This window comes from Bufo bufo, chromosome 2, assembly GCF_905171765.1.
Source record: "Bufo bufo chromosome 2, aBufBuf1.1, whole genome shotgun sequence".
NCBI lineage: Eukaryota > Metazoa > Chordata > Amphibia > Anura > Bufonidae > Bufo > Bufo bufo.
The window spans coordinates 104,634,449-104,653,374 of record NC_053390.1 but is presented as its reverse complement, the minus strand read 5'-3'; the positions used below and the strand labels follow the sequence as shown (position 1 = coordinate 104,653,374).

Genomic DNA, 18,926 nt, shown 5'->3' with positions numbered 1-18,926 from the left:
GGTATTTGAGGCCTACTTGAAATCTATCCCAAAAAGAAAATCTTACATTGAAGGTATTGATAGTGTCATTCAGAAAAACCTAAGACACACGCTAGCGTGCTGATAGAGGTGTGATTAAACCTATACCTGTCACACAGCGCAAAAAAAAAACAGGTCTCACATCTCTATTCAACCAAATCTGCACTGTTTTAGCTGGTCAAGTTATTTGTAGTGACCGTAAAAGCAGACTTTTTGTTCTGGGTTGAAAAAGCATTCCCAAATTTGCCATTCTCAAAATAACTAGTTTCTGGTATTTGAGGCCTACTTGAAATCTATCCCAAAAATAAAATCTTACATTGAAGGTATTGATAGTGTTATTCAGAAAAACCTAAGACACACGCTAGCGTGCTGATAGAAGTGTGATTCTGTGATTAAACCTATACCTGTCACACAGCGCAAAAAAAAACAGGTCTCACATCTCTATTCAACCAAATCTGCAGTGTTTTAGCTGGTCAAGTTATTTGTAGTGACCGTAAAAGCAGACTTTTTGTTCTGGGTTGAAAAAGCATTACCAAATTTGCCATTCTCAAAATAACTAGTTTCTGGTATTTGAGGCCTACTTGAAATCTATCCCAAAAAGAAAATCTTACATTGAAGGTATTGATAGTGTCATTCAGAAAAACCTAAGACACACGCTAGCGTGCTGATAGAAGTGTGATTCTGTGATTAAACCTATACGTGTCACACAGCGCAAAAAAAACAGGTCTCACATCTCTATTCAACCAAATCTGCAGTGTTTTAGCTGGTCAAGTTATTTGTAGTGACCATAAAAGCAGACTTTTTGTTCTGGGTTGAAAAAGCATTCCCAAATTTGCCATTCTCAAAATAACTAGTTTCTGGTATTTGAGGCCTACTTGAAATCTATCCCAAAAAGAAAATCTTACATTGAAGGTATTGATAGTGTCATTCAGAAAAACCTAAGACACACGCTAGCGTGCTGATAGAAGTGTGATTCTGTGATTAAACCTATACCTGTCACACAGCGCAAAAAAAAACAGGTCTCACATCTCGATTCAACCAAATCTGCAGTGTTTTATCTGGTCAAGTTATTTGTAGTGACCGTAAAAGCAGACTTTTTGTTCTGGGTTGAAAAAGCATTCCCAAATTTGCCATTCTCAAAATAACTAGTTTCTGGTATTTGAGGCCTACTTGAAATCTATCCCAAAAAGAAAATCTTACATTGAAGGTATTGATAGTGTCATTCAGAAAAACCTAAGACACACGCTAGCGTGCTGATAGAAGTGTGATTCTGTGATTAAACCTATACCTGTCACACAGCGCAAAAAAAAACAGGTCTCACATCTCTATTCAACCAAATCTGCAGTGTTTTATCTGGTCAAGTTATTTGTAGTGACCGTAAAAGCAGACTTTTTGTTCTGGGTTGAAAAAGCATTCCCAAATTTGCCATTCTCAAAATAACTAGTTTCTGGTATTTGAGGCCTACTTGAAATCTATCCCAAAAAGAAAATCTTACATTGAAGGTATTGATAGTGTCATTCAGAAAAACCTAAGACACACGCTAGCGTGCTGATAGAAGTGTGATTCTGTGATTAAACCTATACCTGTCACACAGCGCAAAAAAAAACAGGTCTCACATCTCGATTCAACCAAATCTGCAGTGTTTTATCTGGTCAAGTGATTTGTAGTGACCGTAAAAGCAGACTTTTTGTTCTGGGTTGAAAAAGCATTCCCAAATTTGCCATTCTCAAAATAACTAGTTTCTGGTATTTGAGGCCTACTTGAAATCTATCCCAAAAAGAAAATCTTACATTGAAGGTATTGATAGTGTCATTCAGAAAAACCTAAGACACACGCTAGCGTGCTGATAGAAGTGTGATTCTGTGATTAAACCTATACCTGTCACACAGCGCAAAAAAAAACAGGTCTCACATCTCTATTCAACCAAATCTGCAGTGTTTTATCTGGTCAAGTTATTTGTAGTGACCGTAAAAGCAGACTTTTTGTTCTGGGTTGAAAAAGCATTCCCAAATTTGCCATTCTCAAAATAACTAGTTTCTGGTATTTGAGGCCTACTTGAAATCTATCCCAAAAAGAAAATCTTACATTGAAGGTATTGATAGTGTCATTCAGAAAAACCTAAGACACACGCTAGCGTGCTGATAGAAGTGTGATTCTGTGATTAAACCTATACCTGTCACACAGCGCAAAAAAAAAACAGGTCTCACATCTCTATTCAACCAAATCTGCAGTGTTTTAGCTGGTCAAGTTATTTGTAGTGACCGTAAAAGCAGACTTTTTGTTCTGGGTTGAAAAAGCATTCCCAAATTTGCCATTCTCAAAATAACTAGTTTCTGGTATTTGAGGCCTACTTGAAATCTATCCCAAAAAGAAAATCTTACATTGAAGGTATTGATAGTGTCATTCAGAAAAACCTAAGACACACGCTAGCGTGCTGATAGAAGTGTGATTCTGTGATTAAACCTATACCTGTCACACAGCGCAAAAAAAAACAGGTCTCACATCTCTATTCAACCAAATCTGCAGTGTTTTAGCTGGTCAAGTTATTTGTAGTGACCGTAAAAGCAGACTTTTTGTTCTGGGTTGAAAAAGCATTCCCAAATTTGCCATTCTCAAAATAACTAGTTTCTGGTATTTGAGGCCTACTTGAAATCTATCCCAAAAAGAAAATCTTACATTGAAGGTATTGATAGTGTCATTCAGAAAAACCTAAGACACACGCTAGCGTGCTGATAGAAGTGTGATTCTGTGATTAAACCTATACCTGTCACACAGCGCAAAAAAAAAACAGGTCTCACATCTCTATTCAACCAAATCTGCACTGTTTTAGCTGGTCAAGTTATTTGTAGTGACCGTAAAAGCGGACTTTTTGTTCTGGGTTGAAAAAGCATTCCCAAATTTGCCATTCTCAAAATAACTAGTTTCTGGTATTTGAGGCCTACTTGAAATCTATCCCAAAAAGAAAATCTTACATTGAAGGTATTGATAGTGTTATTCAGAAAAACCTAAGACACACGCTAGCGTGCTGATAGAAGTGTGATTCTGTGATTAAACCTATACCTGTCACACAGCGCAAAAAAAAACAGGTCTCACATCTCTATTCAACCAAATCTGCAGTGTTTTATCTGGTCAAGTTATTTGTAGTGACCGTAAAAGCAGACTTTTTGTTCTGGGTTGAAAAAGCATTACCAAATTTGCCATTCTCAAAATAACTAGTTTCTGGTATTTGAGGCCTACTTGAAATCTATCCCAAAAAGAAAATCTTACATTGAAGGTATTGATAGTGTCATTCAGAAAAACCTAAGACACACGCTAGCGTGCTGATAGAAGTGTGATTCTGTGATTAAACCTATACGTGTCACACAGCGCAAAAAAAACAGGTCTCACATCTCTATTCAACCAAATCTGCAGTGTTTTAGCTGGTCAAGTTATTTGTAGTGACCATAAAAGCAGACTTTTTGTTCTGGGTTGAAAAAGCATTCCCAAATTTGCCATTCTCAAAATAACTAGTTTCTGGTATTTGAGGCCTACTTGAAATCTATCCCAAAAAGAAAATCTTACATTGAAGGTATTGATAGTGTCATTCAGAAAAACCTAAGACACACGCTAGCGTGCTGATAGAAGTGTGATTCTGTGATTAAACCTATACCTGTCACACAGCGCAAAAAAAAACAGGTCTCACATCTCGATTCAACCAAATCTGCAGTGTTTTATCTGGTCAAGTTATTTGTAGTGACCGTAAAAGCAGACTTTTTGTTCTGGGTTGAAAAAGCATTCCCAAATTTGCCATTCTCAAAATAACTAGTTTCTGGTATTTGAGGCCTACTTGAAATCTATCCCAAAAATAAAATCTTACATTGAAGGTATTGATAGTGTCATTCAGAAAAACCTAAGACACACGCTAGCGTGCTGATAGAAGTGTGATTCTGTGATTAAACCTATACCTGTCACACAGCGCAAAAAAAAACAGGTCTCACATCTCTATTCAACCAAATCTGCAGTGTTTTATCTGGTCAAGTTATTTGTAGTGACCGTAAAAGCAGACTTTTTGTTCTGGGTTGAAAAAGCATTCCCAAATTTGCCATTCTCAAAATAACTAGTTTCTGGTATTTGAGGCCTACTTGAAATCTATCCCAAAAAGAAAATCTTACATTGAAGGTATTGATAGTGTCATTCAGAAAAACCTAAGACACACGCTAGCGTGCTGATAGAAGTGTGATTCTGTGATTAAACCTATACCTGTCACACAGCGCAAAAAAAAACAGGTCTCACATCTCTATTCAACCAAATCTGCAGTGTTTTAGCTGGTCAAGTTATTTGTAGTGACCGTAAAAGCAGACTTTTTGTTCTGGGTTGAAAAAGCATTCCCAAATTTGCCATTCTCAAAATAACTAGTTTCTGGTATTTGAGGCCTACTTGAAATCTATCCCAAAAAGAAAATCTTACATTGAAGGTATTGATAGTGTCATTCAGAAAAACCTAAGACACACGCTAGCGTGCTGATAGAAGTGTGATTCTGTGATTAAACCTATACCTGTCACACAGCGCAAAAAAAAACAGGTCTCACATCTCTATTCAACCAAATCTGCAGTGTTTTAGCTGGTCAAGTTATTTGTAGTGACCGTAAAAGCAGACTTTTTGTTCTGGGTTGAAAAAGCATTCCCAAATTTGCCATTCTCAAAATAACTAGTTTCTGGTATTTGAGGCCTACTTGAAATCTATCCCAAAAAGAAAATCTTACATTGAAGGTATTGATAGTGTCATTCAGAAAAACCTAAGACACACGCTAGCGTGCTGATAGAAGTGTGATTCTGTGATTAAACCTATACGTGTCACACAGCGCAAAAAAAAACAGGTCTCACATCTCGATTCAACCAAATCTGCAGTGTTTTATCTGGTCAAGTTATTTGTAGTGACCGTAAAAGCAGACTTTTTGTTCTGGGTTGAAAAAGCATTCCCAAATTTGCCATTCTCAAAATAACTAGTTTCTGGTATTTGAGGCCTACTTGAAATCTATCCCAAAAAGAAAATCTTACATTGAAGGTATTGATAGTGTCATTCAGAAAAACCTAAGACACACGCTAGCGTGCTGATAGAAGTGTGATTCTGTGATTAAACCTATACCTGTCACACAGCGCAAAAAAAAAACAGGTCTCACATCTCGATTCAACCAAATCTGCAGTGTTTTATCTGGTCAAGTTATTTGTAGTGACCGTAAAAGCAGACTTTTTGTTCTGGGTTGAAAAAGCATTCCCAAATTTGCCATTCTCAAAATAACTAGTTTCTGGTATTTGAGGCCTACTTGAAATCTATCCCAAAAAGAAAATCTTACATTGAAGGTATTGATAGTGTCATTCAGAAAAACCTAAGACACACGCTAGCGTGCTGATAGAAGTGTGATTCTGTGATTAAACCTATACCTGTCACACAGCGCAAAAAAAAACAGGTCTCACATCTCTATTCAACCAAATCTGCACTGTTTTAGCTGGTCAAGTTATTTGTAGTGACCGTAAAAGCAGACTTTTTGTTCTGGGTTGAAAAAGCATTCCCAAATTTGCCATTCTCAAAATTGTGGTGAACGGGAACAATGAGGAAAACATCTAATAAGGGACGCGGACGTGGACATGGTCGTGGGGGTGTTAGTGGACCCTCTGGTGCTGGGAGAGGACGTGGCCGTTCTGCCACAGCCACACGTCCTAGTGAACCAACTACCTCAGGTGCCAGTAGCCAGCAGAATTTACAGCGATATTTGGTGGGGCCCAATGCCGTTCTAAGGATGGTAAGGCCTGAGCAGGTACAGGCATTAGTCAATTGGGTGGCCGACAGTGGATCCAGCACGTTCACATTATCTCCCACCCAGTTTTCTGCAGAAAGCGCACAGATGGCGCATGCAAACCAAGCCCATCGGTCTGTCACATCACCCCCATGCATATCAGGGAAACTGTCTGAGCCTCAAGTTATGCAGCAGTCTCTTATGCTGTTTGAAGACTCTGCTGCCAGGGTTTCCCAAGGGCATCCACCTAGCCCTTCCCCAGGGGTGGAAGAGATAGAATGCACTAACGCACAACCACTTATTTTTCCTGATGATAAGGACATGGGAATACCACCTCAGCACGTCTCTGATGATGACGAAACACAGGTGCCAACTGCTGCGTCTTTCTGCAGTGTGCAGACTGAACAGGAGGTCAGGGATCAAGACTGGGTGGAAGACGATGCAGGGGACGATGAGGTCCTAGACCCCACATGGAATGAAGGTCGTGCCACTGACTTTCACAGTTCGGAGGAAGAGGCAGTAGTGAGACCGAGCCAACAGCGTAGCAAAAGAGGGAGCAGTGGGCAAAATCACAACACCCGCCGCCAAGAGACTTCGCCTGCTACTGACCGCCGCCATCTGGGACCGAGCACCCCAAAGGCAGCTTCAAGGAGTTCCCTGGCATGGCACTTCTTCAAACAATGTGCTGACGACAAGACCCGAGTGGTTTGCACGCTGTGCCATCAGAGCCTGAAGCGAGGCATTAACGTTCTGAACCTTAGCACAACCTGCATGACCAGGCACCTGCATGCAAAGCATGAACTGCAGTGGAGTAAAAACCTTAAAAACAAGGAAGTCACTCAGGCTCCCCCTGCTACCCCTTCTGCTGCTGCCGCCTCGGCCTCTTCTGCTGCTGCCGCCGCCTCGGCCTCTTCCTCCGCCTCTGGAGGAACGTTGGCACCTGCCGCCCAGCAAACATGGGATGTACCACCAACACCACCACCTGCGTCACCAAGCATCTCAACCATGTCACAAGGCAGCGTTCAGCTCTCCATCTCACAAACATTTGAGAGAAAGCGTAAATTCCCACCTAGCCACCCTCGATCCCTGGCCCTGAATGCCAGCATTTCTGAACTACTGGCCTATGAAATGCTGTCATTTAGGCTAGTGGACACACACAGCTTCAAACAGCTCATGTCGCTTGCTGTCCCACAGTATGTTGTTCCCAGCCGCCACTACTTCTCCAAGAGAGCCGTGCCTTCCCTGCACAAACAAGTGTCCGATAAAATCAAGTGTGCACTGCGCAACGCCATCTGTGGCAAGGTCCACCTAACCACAGATACGTGGACCAGTAAGCACGGCCAGGGACGCTATATCTCCCTAACTGCACACTGGGTAAATGTAGTGGCGGCTGGGTCCCAGGCGGAGAGCCGTTTGGCGCACGTCCTTCCGCCGCCAAGGATCGCAGGGCAACATTCTTTGCCTCCTGTCTCCTCCTCCTCCTACTCAGCTTCCTCCTCCTCTTCTTCCACCTGCTCATCCAGTCAGCCACACACCTTCACCACCAACTTCAGCACAGCCCGGGGTAAACGTCAGCAGGCCATTCTGAAACTCATATGTTTGGGGGACAGGCCCCACACCGCACAGGAGTTGTGGCGGGGTATAGAACAACAGACCGACGAGTGGTTGCTGCCGGTGAGCCTCAAGCCCGGCCTGGTGGTGTGCGATAATGGGCGAAATCTCGTTGCAGCTCTGGGACTAGCCGGTTTGACGCACATCCCTTGCCTGGCGCATGTGCTGAATTTGGTGGTGCAGAAGTTCATTCGCAACTACCCCGACATGTCAGAGCTGCTGCATAAAGTGCGGGCCGTCTGTTCGCGCTTCCGGCATTCACACCCTGCCGCTGCTCGCCTGTCTGCGCTACAGCGTAACTTCGGCCTTCCCGCTCACCGCCTCATATGCGACGTACCCACCAGGTGGAACTCCACCTTGCATATGCTGGACAGACTGTGCGAGCAGCAGCAGGCCATAGTGGAGTTTCAGCTGCAGCACGCACGGGTCAGTTGCACTGCGGATCAGACACACTTCACCACCAATGACTGGGCCTCCATGCGAGACCTGTGTGCCCTGTTGCGTTGTTTCGAGTACTCCACCAACATGGCCAGTGGCGATGACGTCGTTATCAGCGTTACAATACCACTTCTATGTCTCCTTGAGAAAACACTTAGGGCGATGATGGAAGAGGAAGTGGCCCAGGAGAAAGAGGAGGAAGAGGGGTCATTTTTAGCACTTTCAGGCCAGTCTCTTCGAAGTGACTCAGAGGGAGGTTTTTTGCAACACCAGAGGCCAGGTACAAATGTAGCCAGACAGGGCCCACTACTGGAGGACGAGGAGGACGAGGATGAGGAGGAGGTGGAGGAGGATGAGGATGAAGCATGTTCACAGCGGGGTGGCACCCAAAGCAGCTCGGGCCCATCACTGGTGCGTGGCTGGGGGGAAACACAGGACGATGACAATACGCCTCCCACAGAGGACAGCTTGTCCTTACCTCTGGGCAGCCTGGCACACATGAGCGACTACATGCTGCAGTGCCTGCGCAACGACAGCAGAGTTGCCCAAATTTTAACGTGTGCGGACTACTGGGTTGCCACCCTGCTGGATCCTCGGTACAAAGACAATGTGCCCACCTTACTTCCTACACTGGAGCGTGATAGGAAGATGCGCGAGTACAAGCGCACGTTGGTAGACGCGCTACTGAGAGCATTCCCAAATGTCACAGGGGAACCAGTGGAAGCCCAAGGCGAAGGCAGAGGAGGAGCAAGAGGTCGCCAACGCAGCTGTGTCACGGCCAGCTCCTCTGAGGGCAGGGTTAGCATGGCAGAGATGTGGAAAAGTTTTGTCACCACGCCACAACTAACTGCACCACCACCTGATACGGAACGTGTTAGCAGGAGGCAACATTTCACTAACATGGTGGAACAGTACCTGTGCACACCCCTCCACGTACTGACTGATGGTTCGGCCTCATTCAACTTCTGGGTCTCCAAATTGTCCACGTGGCCAGAGCTAGCCTTTTATGCCTTGGAGGTGCTGGCCTGCCCGGCGGCCAGCGTTTTGTCTGAACGTGTATTCAGCATGGCAGGGGGTGTCATTACAGACAAACGCAGCCGCCTGTCTACAGCCAATGTGGACAAGCTGACGTTCATAAAAATGAACCAGGCATGGATCCCACAGGACCTGTCCATCCCTTGTGCAGATTAGACATTAACTACCTCCCCTTAACAATATATTATTGTACTCCAGGGCACTTCCTCATTCAATCCTATTTTTAATTTCATTTTACCATTATATTGCGGGGCAACCCAAAGTTGAATGAACCTCTCCTCTGTCTGGGTGCCGGGGCCTAAATGTGTGACAGTGGCCTGTTCCAGTGGTGGGTGACGTGAAGCCTGATTCTCTGCTATGACATGAAGACAGATTCTGCACTGACATAAGGCCAGATTCTCTGTTACGGGACCTCTCTCCTCTGCCTGGGTGCCTGGGCGTAAATGTGTGACAGTGGCCTGTTCCAGTGGTGGGTGACGTGAAGCCTGATTCTCTGCTATGACATGAAGACAGATTCTGTGCTGACATAAGGCCAGATTCTCTGTTACGGGACCTCTCTCCTCTGCCTTGGTGCCTGGGCCTAAATATGTGACAGTGGCCTGTTCCAGTGGTGGGTGACGTGAAGCCTGATTCTCTGCTATGACATGAAGACAGATTCTGTGCTGACATAAGGCCAGATTCTCTGTTACGGGACCTCTCTCCTCTGCCTGGGTGCCTGGGCCTAAATATGTGACAGTGGCCTGTTCCAGTGGTGGGTGACGTGAAGCCTGATTCTCTGCTATGACATGAAGACAGATTCTGCGCTGACATAAGGCCAGATTCTCTGTTACGGGACCTCTCTCCTCTGCCTGGGTGCCTGGGCCTAAATATGTGACAGTGGCCTGTTCCAGTGGTGGGTGACGTGAAGCCTGATACTCTGCTATGACATGAAGACAGATTCTGCGCTGACATAAGGCCAGATTCTCTGTTACGGGACCTCTCTCCTCTGCCTGGGTGCCTGGGCCTAAATATGTGACAGTGGCCTGTTTCAGTGGTGGGTGACGTGAAGCCTGATTCTCTGCTATGACATGAAGACAGATTCTGCGCTGACATAAGGCCAGATTCTCTGTTACGGGACCTCTCTCCTCTGCCTGGGTGCCTGGGCCTAAATATGTGACAGTGGCCTGTTCCAGTGGTGGGTGACGTGAAGCCTGATTCTCTGCTATGACATGAAGACAGATTCTGCGCTGACATAAGGCCAGATTCTCTGTTACGGGACCTCTCTCCTCTGCCTGGGTGCCTTGGCCTAAATGTGTGACAGTGGCCTGTTCCAGTGGTGGGTGACGTGAAGCCTGATTCTCTGCTATGACATGAAGACAGATTCTGCACTGACATAAGGCCAGATTCTCTGTTACGGGACCTCTCTCCTCTGCCTTGGTGCCTGGGCCTAAATATGTGACAGTGGCCTGTTCCAGTGGTGGGTGACGTGAAGCCTGATTCTCTGCTATGACATGAAGACAGATTCTGCGCTGACATAAGGCCAGATTCTCTGTTACGGGACCTCTCTCCTCTGCCTGGGTGCCTGGGCGCCTGGGCCTAAATATGTGACAGTGGCCTGTTCCAGTGGTGGGTGACGTGAAGCCTGATTCTCTGCTATGACATGAAGACAGATTCTGCGCTGACATAAGGCCAGATTCTCTGTTACGGGACCTCTCTCCTCTGCCTGGGTGCCTGGGCCTAAATATGTGACAGTGGCCTGTTCCAGTGGTGGGTGACGTGAAGCCTGATTCTCTGCTATGACATGAAGACAGATTCTGCGCTGATATAAGGCCAGATTCTCTGTTACGGGACCTCTCTCCTCTGCCTGGGTGCCTGGGCCTAAATATGTGACAGTGGCCTGTTCCAGTGGTGGGTGACGTGAAGCCTGATTCTCTGCTATGACATGAAGACAGATTCTGCGCTGACATAAGGCCAGATTCTCTGTTACGGGACCTCTCTCCTCTGCCTGGGTGCCTGGGCCTAAATATGTGACAGTGGCCTGTTCCAGTGGTGGGTGACGTGAAGCCTGATTCTCTGCTATGACATGAAGACAGATTCTGCGCTGATATAAGGCCAGATTCTCTGTTACGGGACCTCTCTCCTCTGCCTGGGTGCCTGGGCCTAAATATGTGACAGTGGCCTGTTCCAGTGGTGGGTGACGTGAAGCCTGATTCTCTGCTATGACATGAAGACAGATTCTGCGCTGACATAAGGCCAGATTCTCTGTTACGGGACCTCTCTCCTCTGCCTGGGTGCCTGGGCCTAAATATGTGACAGTGGCCTGTTCCAGTGGTGGGTGACGTGAAGCCTGATTCTCTGCTATGACATGAAGACAGATTCTGCGCTGACATAATGCCAGATTCTCTGTTACGGGACCTCTCTCCTCTGCCTGGGTGCCTGGGCCTAAATGTGTGACAGTGGCCTGTTCCAGTGGTGGGTGACGTGAAGCCTGATTCTCTGCTATGACATGAAGACAGATTCTGCACTGACATAAGGCCAGATTCTCTGTTACGGGACCTCTCTCCTCTGCCTTGGTGCCTGGGCCTAAATATGTGTCAGTGGCCTGTTCCAGTGGTGGGTGACGTGAAGCCTGATTCTCTGCTATGACATGAAGACAGATTCTGCGCTGACATAAGGCCAGATTCTCTGTTACGGGACCTCTCTCCTCTGCCTGGGTGCCTGGGCCTAAATGTGTGACAGTGGCCTGTTCCAGTGGTGGGTGACGTGAAGCCTGATTCTCTGCTATGACATGAAGACAGATTCTGTGCTGACATAAGGCCAGATTCTCTGTTACGGGACCTCTCTCCTCTGCCTGGGTGCCTGGGCCTAAATGTGTGACAGTGGCCTGTTCCAGTGGTGGGTGACGTGAAGCCTGATTCTCTGCTATGACATGAAGACAGATTCTGCGCTGACATAAGGCCAGATTCTCTGTTACGGGACCGCTCTCCTCTGTCTGGGTGCCTGGGCCTAAATATGTGACAGTGGCCTGTTTCAGTGGTGGGTGACGTGAAGCCTGATTCTGCGCTGACATAAGGCCAGATTCTCTGTTACGGGACCGCTCTCCTCTGTCTGGGTGCCGGGGCCTAAATATGTGACAGTGGCCTCTTCCAGTGGTGGGTGATATGAAGCCAGATTCTCTGCTATGGCATGAAGAGACTGATTCTCTGCTGACATGAAGCCAGATTCTTTGCTATGGCATGAAGAGACTGATTCTCTGCTGACGTGAAGCCAGATTCTCTGCTATGGGACCTCTGTCAAATTGATATTGGGTCATTTTTATTTTTTTTATTTTTATTTTAATTCATTTCCCTATCCACATTTGTTTGCAGGGGATTTACCTACATGTTGCTGCCTTTTGCAACCCTCTAGCTCTTTCCTGGGCTGTTTTACAGCCTTTTTAGTGCCCAAAAGTTCGGGGTCCCCATTGACTTCAATGGGGTTCGGGTTCGGGACGAAGTTCGGTACGGGTTCGGATCCCAAACCCGAACATTTCCGGGAAGTTCGGCCGAACTTCTCGAACCCGAACATCCAGGTGTTCGCTCAACTCTACTTGCTATTACACTTTTTGTGATGTAAGGTGACAAAAAATGGTTTATTTAGCACAGTTTTTATTTTTTATTTTTTACGGTGTTCATCTGAGATGTTAGGTCATGTGATATTTTTATAGAGCCGGTCGATACGAACGCGGCGATACCAAATATGTATACTTTTTTTTTATTTATGTAAGTTTTACACAATAACAGCTTTTTTCAAAACAAAACAAATGATGTTTTAGTGTCTCCATATTCTAAACCATAGTTTTTTATTTTTTGGGCGATTGTCTCAGGTAGGGGCTCATTTTTTGCGAGATGAGGTGACGGTTAGATTGGTAATATTTTGGTGGGCAAACGCCTTTTTGATCACTTGCTGTTGTACTTTTTGTGATGTAAGGTGACAAAAAATGGTTTATTTAGCATAGTTTTTATTTTTTACGGTGTTCATCTGAGGGGTTAGGTCATGTGATATGTTTATAGAGCCAGTCGATACGGACGCGGCGATACCTAATATGTATACTTTTTTCCCCCTATTTTTTACCAATTTTTTTTTACTTTATTTGGGGAAAATTACGTTTTTGTTTATTTTTACTTGAAACTTTAATTTTTTGGGGGGGAAAACTTTATTTTTTCAACTTTTTTTCACTTTATTTTTTGTCCCACTTTGGGACTTGAACTTTGGGGGGTATATTCCTTTACAATGCATTCCAATACTTCTGTATTGGAATGCATTGGCTGTATGAGCTGTATGAGTAATACTGTGTGTATTACTCATACAGCTTCCGGCCTGTGAGATCCAGGGGGCTGGATCTTACAGGCTCGTCACCGGAAGGCAGCGCGATGCCTTCCTTAGACATCGCGCTGCCTCATGCCATCGGGTCCCCCCTACAGCCGCTGTGTATACAGACGGGGGCTGCAAGTGGCCACAGTTGCTAGCTGCAATGAACACTGATGCGAAATACATCAACACATGCCTACAGTAAATATGTCAATGAACATACAGAAAAGATACAGCTGCATGAAGGTGGTTAGGGGCGACCAGTGGTCTGTCAGACAGATATCCAGTACCAGATCATATAATATAACCCAATGGTGAACCCACAGACCACACAACCATTGCTGTAAGTAACACAATATAGCTGTAGACAAACATTGTTAGTTACCCATGATGAGCGGAGTACCCAAGGCAACAGAAATGCCTATACCACTGGTCGCCCCTAACCACCTGCATGCAGCTGTATCTTTTCTGTATGTTCATTGACATATTTACTGTGGGCATGTGTTGATGTATTTGGCATCAGTGTTCATTGCCGCTAGCAACTGTGGCCACTTGCAGCCCCCCTCTGTATACACACTTTGACATGCGGACCTTTTGATCTATATTGTGTTTTTTAGACTGGACACTGTTCCGGCATGATACTGGTCCCCATTCATCGTATGTATACTATAGTTGTACCATCAACTACAATCATTTTGTATAGTTACAGTGTTTTTCATCCTCACTGTGCATTGTGGGAGCTATGCATACATGTTTTACCCAGGGATATTTTACATCATCATTACAAACCGCTGAGTACCTGTGCGATTCCCTCTATCAGAGGTATCAGGAGTGAGGAGATTTAGTGATCTCCTTCCCCTTTTCTTTTGTTTTCACCTTGTCTATTTATTATTTATTATTATTTTTTGTCATAATAAAAGATTCATGATTCATTACATGAGTATATTCCAGTATTATTTATGGGGGCTATTGGGTTGGTTCTTGTAGGCGCTCCACCTGATGGATGTGTCATGGGTCAAAGTTCTTCACAATGTAAAAGAATATGGCGGGCACGAATATCTCCATATGTTTGCATGTTCGGCAAACAGCGAACACGCAAAGTTCGCCGCGAAACGACCACCGGGCGAACCACAAAGCCATCTCTACTGAGATGCTCTAGAAGCAGGATCTGTATTTTCTCTCTTCTCCGTCAGGTAGCTCAGCTGAGGGACTCCTTATCTCTGACCTTGTAAACACTCATTATAGCTCAACCCTTCTCTTACTGATAAGGATGCCGCTTAAATAACTTTTTATGACCTTTCACTAATTTAGAGATAAGGGTTATTAGATGACCGGAACAAAGTAATAGTAAAAAGTAAGATCCTCACAGCTAGACAACCCTTAGTTAACCCTTTGTAACAGAATGGCTCAATACTTTTAATAAAGACCAATTGAAAAAAAGATTTTTTGCCCAAAATGAGTAATATGCAATCATAAAAAATACATTGCCCCTGAAGGTGTACATAGCCTTTTGTGATCCATTACAGAGCTCAAACAATGCTCTGCTGGATCAATGAGAGAGGTGTGCGCCTGCATACTTCTTTCTCTCCCTGCCTGACCAATCTGTGTGAGATCAGTGCAGGCAGAAGAGAATGTTCACCAATCGTTCAGCATATGGAGCTAGAGTGGCCAGACATCTGGCTTTAGGCCGGACAGTCCGGTTTCTTGGCTTCCTGTTCTCTGTTCTCTAGCGCAGGGCCTGGATGCAGGAATGTCCTCCTTTTTCGTGGCGCCACGCTCCACGTTTAGTAAAATTGCCCATTATTTTATCTTTATTAAGTTTTTCTTACATCTTTTAATATTTTGTTTTGCCAAGTATAATGTAGTGGCAGTTAAAGGGGTTTTCCAGTGGATTTTGAATTTTTTAAAACAAGGTAGAATAGATTCAAAATAAAAAAGAATCATTACTCACCTCACTGATCCACCACTGTTGCTGTTTCAATGCTGCACCAGTACTTGCTGCTCTGCACTTCCTTGTCCTGGCTTGACAAAAAGGAAATAGCTTGCACTGTCCACACAGCCACTGATTGGCTGAGCAGACAGTCTAAGCCATTCTCTTTGCATTGACCAGGAAGGGGAGAACAGCAGTGGCTGGTAATCAGTGAAGTGAGTAATGATTCTTTTTTATTTGTTATCGATTCTGCCCATTTAAAAAAAAAACACAAATTATTCTCCTGGAAAACCCAGTTAAGCATGTATAAGCAGAATACTTGACATACAACTTCACAGAAAACCCTGCATTTACAATACATTATCACTTTATTCACAGAGTAACCTGGAGAATCTTCTGGAGAAATTGCAGGAAAGTTCATTGAAAACAGAAGATTGTGTTACCAGAGTAGAGAAATTGTTTAATGATGTTGAAGTAAGTATCATTTATCATTACAGCGCCTTCCATTTTGTTATGTTGTGGCCTTGTGCTAAAATAAAAAAGTTACATTTTTTTCCCATCATTCTGCACTAAATACCCCATAATGACAAAGTGAAAACAGAATGTTCAAAATCTTTGCTAATTTATCAACAAGGAAAACTAAAATCTTGCATTGATATAAGTATTCAGACCCTTTACTCAATATTTAGTTGAAGCACGTTTGACAGTGATTAAAGCCTCCAGTCTTCCTGGGTATGATGCCACAAGATTTTCACACCGGAATTTGGGGATTTCCTGTCATTTTTTTTGCTGCGGATACTCTCAAGCTTTGTCACATTGGATGGGGTTAGGGATGAGCGAAGTCGATTCGCATAAAACTTCGTTAGAATACTGTACAGAGCAAGCACTCTGTACAGTATTAGAATGTATTGGCTCCTATGAGTGGTACCTTGGAACCGAACCCTAGTTCGGTAAAAGGTTTTTTACAGTAGAAATACATTTTTGAAGTTATTACCCAAAGTCCCGCAAGACTTTTCAAAGTAATAACTTCGGCTCATAGGAGCCAATACATTATAATACTGTATGGAGCGTTTGCTCTGTACAGTATTTTAACAAATTTTTTTGCGAATAGACTTTGGATGTTTCATCCGAAGTCAATTCACTCAGCCCTAGATGGGGTCCGTCAGTAGACAGCTATTTTCAGGTCTTTCTAGAGACGTTCAATCAGGTTCAAGTCAGGGCTGTGGCTGGTACACTCAAGGACATTCATAGAGTTGTCCCTAAGGTCACTCCTGTGCTGTTTTAGCTGTATCCTTAGGGTCATTGTCTTGTTGGAAGGTAAACCTTCGGCCCAGTCTGAGGTCCAGAACACTCTGGATCAGGTTTTCATTAGGAATATCTCTTGTACTTTTCCCAATTCATTTTTCCATTAAAGGGGTTGTCTCACTTCAGCAAGTGGCATTTATCATGTAGAGAAAGTTAATACAATGCACTTACTAATGTATTGTTATTATCCATATTGCTTAGTTTGCTGGCTGGGTTTATTTTTCCATCACATTATACACTGCTCGTTTCCATGGTACAGACCACCCTGCAATCCATCAGTGGTGGTCGTGCTTGAACACTATAGGAGAAAGCGTCAGCCTCTCTGGTGGCCGGGACCATGGGAGCGCACATAGGCTGGTGCTTTTTCCTATATTGTGCAAGCACGACCACTACTGATGGATTGCAGGGTGGTCGTAACCATGGAAACGAGCAGTGTATAATGTGATGGAAAAATGAATCCAGCCAGCAAAGGAAGTAATATGGATAATAACAATACATTAGTAAGTGCCTTGTGTTAACTTTATCTACATCATAAATGCTATTTACTGAAGTGAGACAACCCCTTTAAAGGGCATCTGTCAGCAGATTTGTACCTATGAAACTGGCTGACCTGTTACATGTGCAATTGGCAGCTGAAGGCATCGGTGTTGGTCCCATGTTAGTATGTGCCTGCATTACTGGGAAATATGATGTTTTGATATATGCAAATGAGCCTCTAGAAGCAATGGGGGCGTTACCGTTACACCTAGAGGATCTGTTCTCTCTCTGCACCCTTTACACAGGGCCAGGCAGTGAAAACATCATCGCACCTGGCCCTGATTTCTCATCAAGTTAATAAAAGTGCAAAGGGTGCTGCAGTTGCAGAGAGAGCAGAGCGTCTAAGTGTAACAACAACCCCCCTGTTGCTCCTAGAGGCTCATTTGCATATATTAAAACATCATTTTTCTCAGCAATGAGGGCACATATGAACACGGGACCAACACCGATGCCTTCAGCTGCCAAGCTCACATGTAACAGGTCAGCCAGTTTTATAGGTACAAATCCGCTGACAGATGCCCTTTAAATTCCTGCTCTTTCTGGACATTGAAGTGAAGGAGGTGGTTCTATCAATGATTGACAGCCTTTCATCTATGACTGTATATACAGAGATTGCTGTCAATCACTGATAGGACTGCCTCCTTGACTTCAAAGCCCAGAATGAGCAGAGATTTAAATGGATGAATTACATGTTATTCTACATCTTTTCCCATAAAACTATATATCAATCTGCTCAGCTCCTCCTGCTCTATAACATGCTGCCTGAGCTTACTGTTTTTAATTGGATCTTTCTGTTTGCAAATGCCATCACTCGGCTCAAGTTAGCCTCTGTACTTTCAGGTTTTTATTGGTTTTGGTGGTTTCTGACACTATTATACCCCCTAAATAATGAAGGACTCCCTTTTCCAAATAAATGGGGAATTGTCCAAGGAATCATGAAATTTGCATGGGGGGGGGGGGGGGGGGGGGGAACAAATGTCAGGTTTTTCTGTCCAGGATGGACATTACTTTCACCTGATTTGCCAGATTATGCAATGTGTGTGCTGATTATTACATGTTCTCTTTCTTTTATTTTTTAATCTATATTTTTTGATGACCCATCCACTGTTAGGGTACTTTCACACTAGCGTTTTTCTTTTCCGGCATAGAGTTCAGTCACAGGGGCTCTATACCGGAAAATAACTGATCAGGCATATCCCCATGCATTCTGAATGGAGAGCAATCCGTTCAGGATGCATCAGGATGTCTTCAGTTCAGTCATTTTGACTGATCAGGCAAAAAAGAAAACTGTAAAGGGCTCTTTCACACTTGCGTTATTGTCTTCCGGCATAGAGTTCCGTCGTCGGGGCTCTATGCCGGAAGAATCCTGATCAGGATTATCCTAATGCATTCTGAATGGAGAGAAATCCGTTCAGGATGCATCAGGATGTCTTCAGTTCCGGAACGGAACGTTTGTTGGCCGGAGAAAATACCGCAGCATGCTGCGCTTTTTGCTCCGGCCAAAAATCCGGAACACTTGCCGCAAGGCCGGATCCGGAATTAATGCCCATTGGAAGGCATTGATCCGGGTCTGGCCTTAAGCTAAACGTCGTTTCGGCGCATTGCCGGAGCCGACATTTAGCTTTTTCAGAGTGGTTACCATGGCTGCCGGGACGCTAAAGTCCTGACAGCCATGGTAAAGTGTAGCGGGGAGCGGGGGAGCAGCATACTTACCGTCCGTGCAGCTCCCCGGGCGCTCCAGAGTGACGTCAGGGCGCCCCAAGCGCATGGATCACGTGATCGCATGGATCACGTCATCCATGCGCATGGGGCGCTCTGACGTCATTCTGGAGCGCCCCGAGAGCCGCACGGACTGTAAGTATACTGCTCCCCTGCTCCCCGCTCCTACTATGGCAACCAGGACTTTAATAGCGTCCTGGGTGCCATAGTAACACTGAAAGCATTTGGAAG

General features: G+C 44.6%; 1 protein-coding gene across 1 annotated transcript in view; it reads left to right on the top strand.

Annotated features, from left to right (window-relative positions):
* CMYA5 (cardiomyopathy associated 5) overlaps positions 1-18,926 on the top strand; it is a 104,205-nt gene that overhangs the window by 24,292 nt on the left and 60,987 nt on the right. The window contains exon 4 of the mRNA XM_040421377.1: positions 15,513-15,608. Coding sequence (XP_040277311.1) covers positions 15,513-15,608 — 96 coding nt within the window. The remainder of the gene's footprint in view (positions 1-15,512; positions 15,609-18,926) is intronic.